Raw genomic sequence first — 8,764 nt, 5'->3', positions numbered from 1 at the left:
GCAATACATGCTTATTACTCATTTATTTTGAATGAAATTGTTGGTCACATAATTGAGCAAAGCTTTCCACATGAAGATCACTGATATTGCTGTTCTCCAGTGTGAACTTTCTGATGATATTTCAGGCTTCCTGAAGAAATAAAGGCTCTCTCACAGTGTGAACACTGATACGGTTTCTCTCCGGTGTGAATCCTCTGGTGTTTTTTTAAGTGGCTCGATGAACTGAAGCTTCTCCCACAGTCTGAACACACATGAGGTTTGACTCCAGTGTGAACGCTCTGGTGAATTCTCAAATTTTCCAGTCGTGAAAAACTCTTTCCACAAAAAGAGCAGCAGTGAGGCTTCAGTCCAGAGTGAACTTTCAGATGTGTGCTCAGGTTTGATGCATAAACAAATGTTTTATCGCACTGATCACAGCTTAATGGCTTCCCTCTAGTGTGAGAGAGCAGATGCTCTTTGAGGACGTTTTTATATCTGAAACTCTTTCCACACTGAGAGCAGGTATACGGTCTCTCTCCAGTGTGAATCCTCATGTGTGAAACCAGCTTTCCTTTCTCTGTGTAACTCTTTCCACACTCAGTGCATGTCAATAGTCTGTCCCCAGTGTGAAATCTCATGTGTCTGGTGAGATCTGAATTTTTTTTGTAACTCTTTCCACACACACAGCAGATGAACGGGCCTTTGGCTCCAGCTTTTCTAGACTTAAAAGTTTCCTCAGTCTGTGAACTGACTTCATTTCCGACTTCATCTGTGAAAATATTAGGTTTATTAAAGCAGTGGTGTTAGTCTTCATTCAGTCCAAAATCTATAAATTAAATTAACAAATTAAATAAGAATAAATGTGAAACAAAAAAATGAAATCTGTCAAATTTGATTAAAAACATGTCATCTACAGCAGGGGTCACCAAACTTGTTCCTGAAGGGCCGGTGTCCAACAGATTTTAGCTCCAACCCTAATCAAACACACCTAAACAAGCTAATCAAGGTCTTACTAGGTACACATGAAACACCCAGGCAGGTGTGTTGAGGCAAGTTGGAGCTAAACCTTGCAGGGACACCGGCTCTCCTGGACCGAGATTGGTGACCCCTGATCTACAGTCTGTATTGTTATAAGTCAGTGTTGGTCATCTTAAACGCCCCATTCACACGGGGCTTCAGCGTCAACGCTTCACAGAGGGCGTGTCGGAAATTGGGGCTGACGCAATTGTCATGTCAGCCAATGAAATTAGTCAGCAATAGGCCACTGCCTGAGCTGGTGTATTTGCATACAGCGATCTGATTGGCTGACGCCTCCGTCGGCGCTTGAAAAGTTGAGCAAGTCCCAACTTCTGCAGTGAGCAACGCCTCTGAATCCGCGCAGACGGATCCACAATGCAGTTCGGCAACGCCTGACGTCACGCATTCAAAGTGAATGGGAAGCGTTGAAGCTGACAACCCATGTGATTTTTTTTTTTAAAGAACCAAAGCGAGGCTGCGGTGGGAAGAAACCCGGAAGTATAGGACCAGCACTGTAAACATTGCAGTAACATGCTGTGGACTATAAACCTCCAGCTGCTGCTGAGATTTCAAAATGCAGAAATGGTGTAAACATCACTTTAATTTCATTCAGTTAGTTTAATTTAAACAACTAAAAGCAATTACAAACAACATCACAATCTCTGTAAGAGTAATATGCTCAAGTGTCCTCTTGGCTTCAGTTCATGGCACTAGTTAAACACCGTCGGGACGCTTTCCTGCTTCAGCCTATGTAATCTGGTGAGTGATAAAACACTGCAGTCCTCTGCAGCACACCCTCGTGTTGTCTGTAATAGTGTTGTCCCGCTACTGAAGTTTCAAAAACGTCCATTTCCCGCTAACATTGAAGCGCCGCTGAGCGCATATGACTCGATTGATCTTCATGGCTGCTTTGTGCTCCAGTCTCCGTGTATCTGTGTTTGCACTCAGTTTACCGCTCTTCACCCAGTGCAAACACAGATACACGGACACTGGAGTGAGAAGCAGCCGTGAAGATCAGTCGAATCATTAAGCAGATCGCTCGTCTGTCTGTGTTTGTGCTCGGTAAACAGTGGAGAGTGAACTGATGACCTTCTCGGCCAATCACAATCATTTCTGTTGAGCACGTGAACACAATGGCAAATCAGTGCTGTTTTAATAACGCCATCAACAGTGCCTTAAACGTTAGCGGGAAGTTGACGTTTTTTCTTTTAATTCAGTAACGTGACAAGTCTAATATAGTGAAAGAATCAGTTCGTTAACTTGAGTTTGATAAATGGGATCTTAAATGGTGTTTGGGAAAGAAAACGTTAGCTAACTACTGCCATTTCCCCTAACTTAGCTAAAAATTAGCTCTGATATCCCTTTTATTTTCACCATTCACCATTCAATGTACTTCTCATTGAGTCTACCTTATACTTCAGCCGTTTGCATTTCTCGTGATCCCAGAAGCTCCCTGTGATCTTAACTAGGTGCTGCTGTACCTAACGCTGCGCCGTGCGTTTTATAATTCTAAACATAGGTTTCTATCAGGGTACACACAACAGCACGACGATTCGGGACACTTCATGTTTCTGCCGCGCCACAGAGAGTGTCTGGTGTGCCGTGTCGCGGCTCAGAGCGGCGCATCCGGTGCCTCAGTCAAAGTTAATTCAGTGTGCGTGGTTATTAGTCTCAGTGTACAAGCTCGGCACTTGAAACTAGCACACAGTTGGCTGTAAAACTGTACAAAGACACAAATGATTTTGTACTCTCTGCTTGGTCTGTGTCCGAGTCGTATATGTACGACTGATTGCTGATCCTCTCACTCCTGCTCCTTCTCTCAGTCTTCCCAAACACAGAGCGGGTGAGCTCATGGCTCCGCCCCTTGTTACGTTGGGCGGAAAGCTGAAACTAATCTACATGTGAAGCAACACACCCCTAAATCAGCGAGCTGTGGACACGCCCCCAACATGACACTTTTTAACACATTATAATAAAAAAATCTGAATTGTGTTTTAAACTGAAGCTAAACTGGCACACTTAGAAGAACCATAATATTAATATTAAATCATAAAAAAAGAGGTAAACTATGTGCCCTTTAATGCTGAAAACTCAAAGATGTCTTTTTGCACCGGACGGTACTCATCGCCGTGACGTAGCTTCAAATGAACTTGCTCTACACAACACAAAAACCACCAATTTTCATATTAGTAAAATATATGTGTCCTAATACTGTTTTTAGCAACGTGGGACATGTATATGACTGTCAACATGTCAAAAAAATGTGTTTTGGTATTTCATGACCCTTTAATATATTTCTCATCATCAGTGATTAAAGAGAAAGAAGTAAAACACAAACCTGTTTGTTCCTCTGTCTCTTCCTCTTTTATTCTGCAGGGTGTTTCCCCAATCTCCATATTTACTATACTATGTCAGTTGTTTCTCCTGCTGTAATTCCTCCTGTTTGCTGCTTCTTCAGCTGTGGGAAGATGGAAATATTCCTCAGCATTTAAACTCTAATGAAAGTAAAGCATCTTAAATCATTTTTTGAATGTATACATTTATAAAGCTATACTTTTGTTTAACCTTTTGGCATAAAAATGACCAATTAATGCTTATGCGAGGTGTTTCCAATGCAGCATCTATATTAATTATGATATTACTCTCTCTTATGGCTGCCATTATCAGTCTCACACAGCGTTTTTCATTTTCTTTGAATGTCGTTTTTATATTTGTTAATTTGATTTCTTAAATTCTACTGCTAAATTCACCCACTGTATATTAGTATTTTTATATCATGTGTATTTTTATGTTTTAATTAATCACACACATTTATACTTAAGATCGCCAACAAAGCGCTTAGGTTTTAAAATATTTATACATCATTTAACGACGAAATGAAAGGACAGTCTTCAGATATGAAGATATTAACGGTAATTCTGTAAAACTCCGGCTGGTTTGTGTGTTTTGGATTCACTTAAATGAACCGAGTCATGTAGACTAATAAGTAATGAAGTGAATGTACTTACAGTGATAAATACAGCTGATTTAGAGCATCATGGACGGCTGTGTTTCACTTCTCATGTTTATGATCTTTTTTGTCTTCTTCTCGTTGACTCGGATGTTCGTCGTTGTTTCCGATACTCGAGCGCCACCACTGACGGTAACCGGGAATTAAAGTCTAGAAGGGATACAGCTGCGGATACTCATATCAATATGATGTATAATTTTTATGACGCTGTAAAACAATAATTAATATTTTTACATTACTGTGATGATTTAGTTTATACTTGGAGTACGGTAGGTGCTAATAAAATACAATTTAATGGGTAATTTAATAAATATTATGAATAATACTCTGTATAATTACTGTTTTTACATTACTGTGATGGTTGGGACAGGATTAGATGTTAATAAAATACAATTTAATGGGTAATTTAATAAATATTATGAATAATACTCTGTATAATTACTGTTTTTACATTACTGTGATGGTTGGGTTTATAGTGGGGTTAGGGTTAGACATTAATAAACTACAATTTAATGGGTAGTGTAATAAATATTATGAATAATACTCTGTATGATTACTGTTTTTACAATGCTGTGATGGGTTTAGGGTGGGGTTAGGGGTAGGTGTTAATAAAATACAATTTAATGGGTAATTTAATAAATAATAAGAATAATACAAGGTATAATTACTGTTTTTACATTGCTGTGAGGGTTGGGTTTAGGTGGGGTTAGGGGTAGACGTTAATAAATTACTATTTAATGGGTAATTTAATAAATATTGTGAATAATACTCTGTATAATTACTGTTTTTACATTGCTTTAATGGTTGGGTTTAAGGTTAGATGTTAATAAAATACAATTTAATGGGTAATTTAAGAAATAATATGAATAATAATTGGTATAATTACTGTTTTTACATTGCTGTGATGGTTGGGTTTAGGGTTGGGTAGGGTTAGATGTTAATAAAATACAATTTAATGGGTAATTTAATAAATATTGTGAATAATACTCTGTATAATTACTGTTTTTACATTACTATGAGGGTTGGGTTTAGGGTTGGGTAGGGTTAGATGTAAATAAAATACAATTTAATGGGTAATTTAATAAATATTATGAATAATACTCTGTATACTGTTTTTACATTGCTTTAATGGTTGGGTTTAAGGTTAGATGTTAATAAAATACAATTTAATGGGTAATTTAATAAATAATATGAATAATATTTGGTATAATTACTGTTTTTACATTACTGTGATGGTTGGGTAGGGTAGAGGTCAATTAAAATACAATTAATGGATAATTTAATAAATGATATGAATAATTATCATTAACTTCCAGCTGCAGCTGTATCCAACTAACAGAACCTGATCCACATTATTATACACAAGTCAGAAATAAAAGAAAAGAGAAACCTTCTATATTATTAGTTGAGCTTATATAAAACAAAATGTTTTTAGTTTGAAATAATTAAAGTAGCTTTTATTCATTAAGAAGTCAGCCATTTCAGTTTATTGACTTAATCTAAAGCAGTGGTTCTCAAACTGTGGTACGTGTACCACTAGTGGTATGCAGGCTTCTTACCAGATATGCGGAGGAATCGCTGAATAATTAAAGTAAAAAATGAACACACTTTTAACCCTTCACGCATATGATAACACAGACGTGATCAGTAAATTGATTTTAATTGGCTAAACCTTTTATTTTACTTTCAATTTTCTGTTTGTTATGTATTCTGTCATTTAAAGCTAATCTCCTCCCCATATTTGTAACAGCTGTTACGGGCGTATCTTTATTTCCCAATGTTTACAGGTATAGTTTAATCACTTGCTTTGACATGAATAGCCTACTCTAATGTGTAGTTAACAGATCTAATTTCTAATTTAAATATTTAAATCCAAATCATATATCTAAAATACAAGTTAATGTTTAGATTTCAAAGCTATACAAATAAGCCATATATACATGCATCATATATTTAAAAAATATATCAAAAAGAGTTCATATATGATGAATTTGATGACATATAGCCTATTTATGAGGTCCAAGGAACATTTCCAGGGTTTGATGAATAGGCTACAATAATACTTTACATTTAAGTACAGCATTTTTTTTTTTACTTTTTAAGAACAGTGACATATTAAATTAACTTTTAAAAGCACATTTTAATTTAAACCTTGACATTTTATTTATTTTTACCTGTAAGCACAGTACAGTGTTAATGTTCAAACTATTTACAATGTTTAAAGTGGCTGACAATATTAAATATTCATAATAATAATAATTAATCTGCCATGTTTTTGAACTGTGCAGTGCTGTAGCTGCTTAATTAGGCCTACTACGCTACTGTAGTTTAATACTGGTCATATGATGGTGCTTGGAGATACATTTTTTTTCGGAGGTGGTACTTGGTAAAAAAAGTTTGAGAATCACTGATCTAAAGTCCTCACTCCTATCTGGGTCATGGCACCAATGCAACGCTTCTCTTCTGATGATACAAATCACTCAGGCAGACACAGAGAACTGCATTATGCGTTGTTTATTCTGTAACAGAAGCATATCCTCTGGCAACAGTATGCATTTAAACATGCATCACCTCTCTACATTCAGCAACCATCTCTGCTGGAGACACAAATGTCCACCTGAGAGTGTTGCCACATGAAGTCATCTTAATAAACCGTTATTCATATACAAAAGTTCAACATACCTGAAACAGAGACATATCCTATGCAGTGTGTATGGGGGGGGGGGAAGACAGTAAATCACATTATTCTCTCTTCTTGCTGCAGTTATCAGTGTTTTCCTCTTTCTGAAAGTCTTGATAGCACCATCATGGAGTTTTTCTGTTATTATTTCAGCAAATAGGAGTGTAGAATAATGATTTGTTGTACTCTCCTATTCACTACGCTCTGAGTTTATCAACTATGACGACTTCTGCTGCTAAAAAAGTGAAAAGGCTCCATTAGATTAAGTAGAAATCTTGCCACAACAGGGTTTCTGCAGATATCATAATGTCAAATTTAAGATTTTTTTAAGAGCATTAAATATTCAATTTAAAACCTATTACAACATCAAAAACACGCATACACAGAAAGACAAAATGCAAAAATCACAAAATTAGTGGTAAAATACATGTATTCAAACTGAATTGCATCATTGAAAAAAAAAGGCTGATTTATACTATTTTTGCATCACACACCTCCGCTGACTGCATGCGCACCTTAAATGGACGAGGCTCTTTAAAACGACAGCTGCGGTCAAAAGAAAGCCACCGTAAAGTCAGACGGATAAACTGAGAAGTAGGAAGTTTACGGAACTACGTCATATCAGTAATATTGTTTTAGTGTAGTGTATTGTTTGTTTAAACTACTTTTAATATTTATTATAATGATTATAAAGATTTTTATAACCATTCAAGAATTATTAAATCACACTTTGATGCATCACTTGCTTTTGTTTATATCTCGGTTAGTTCTACCTATTAAAGTTAAATATTAATGACTACAAAACATGGGTTACCCTACAATTATATTTTGTAGTATGGAAAGAACAAAAGCAACAAAAAAAGAATACTGTAAAAAAACCGTAACTTTATGGTTTATTTCCAACAGATAAAATAACGGAAAGGTAAATTAATGGATATTAAATTACAGAAATTTACCGTCAAATAACAGATATTAAATTACAGAAATTTATCGTAAAATAACATATTAAATTACAGAAATTTATCGTAAAATAACGGATATTAAATTACAGAAATTTACCGTCAAATAACATATATTAAATTACAGAAATTTACCGTCAAATAACAGATATTAAATTACAGAAATTTACCGTCAAATAACAGATATTAAATTACAGAAATTTATCGTAAAATAACAGATATTAAATACAGAAATTTACCATAAAATAACGGATATTAAATAACAGAAATTTACCGTAAAAAAACGGATATTAAAGAACAGAAATTTACCGTAAAATAACGGATATTAAATAACAGAAATGTACCGTAAAAAAACGGATATTAAATAACAGAAATTTACCGTAAAAAAACGGATATTAAATAACAGAAATTTACCGTAAAATAACGGATATTAAATAACAAAAATTTATCGTAAAATAATGGATATTAAATTACAGAAATTTTCTTAAATTTAAATTTCTGATAAATTTCTGTAATTTAATATTTGTTATTTTACAGTAACTTTCTGTAATTTAATATGTTATTTTAAAGTAAATTTCTGTAATTTAATATCCGTTATTTTACGTTAAATTTCTGTAATTTAATATCTTATATTAAAGTACATTTCTGTAATTTAATATCCGTTATTTTACGGTAAATATCTGTAATTTAATATCCGTTATTTTACGGTAAATATCTGAAATTTAATATCCGTTATTTTACGGTAAATTTCTGTAATTTAATATCTGCTATTTTACGGTAAATTTCTGTAATTTAATATCTGCTATTTTACGGTAAATTTCTGTAATTTAATATCTGCTATTTTACGGTAAATTTCTGTAATTTAATATCTGCTATTTTACGGTAAATTTCTGTAATTTAATATCTGCTATTTTACGGTAAATTTCTGTAATTTAATATCGGCTATTTTACGGTAAATTTCTGTAATTTAATATCTGCAGTTTTACTGTAAATTTCTGTAATTTAATATCCATTATTTTACTGTAAATTTCTGTAATTTAATATCTGTTATTTTACAGTAAATTTCTGTAATTTAATATCTGTTATTTTACGGTAAATTTCTGTAATTTAATATCTGTT

The 8,764-nt window shown here is 34.0% G+C and overlaps 1 protein-coding gene across 1 annotated transcript; it reads right to left on the bottom strand.

Annotated features, from left to right (window-relative positions):
• On the bottom strand, positions 1-4,111 carry LOC130214365 (gastrula zinc finger protein XlCGF7.1-like). Its single transcript, XM_056446018.1, has 3 exons — positions 4,005-4,111; positions 3,335-3,454; positions 1-748 (listed from the first exon to the last, which is right to left on the bottom strand). Exons 2-3 carry the CDS (start codon positions 3,390-3,392, stop codon positions 78-80), a joined length of 729 nt encoding a protein of 242 aa, XP_056301993.1. The 5' UTR covers positions 3,393-3,454; positions 4,005-4,111; the 3' UTR covers positions 1-77.
• Positions 4,112-8,764: the final 4,653 nt, after the last annotated feature.

Source organism: Danio aesculapii, chromosome 21, assembly GCF_903798145.1.
Source record: "Danio aesculapii chromosome 21, fDanAes4.1, whole genome shotgun sequence".
In the NCBI taxonomy this organism is placed as follows: domain Eukaryota; kingdom Metazoa; phylum Chordata; class Actinopteri; order Cypriniformes; family Danionidae; genus Danio; species Danio aesculapii.
The sequence above is the reverse complement of the archived record's forward strand: the minus strand, read 5'-3'. Positions and strand labels throughout refer to the sequence as shown.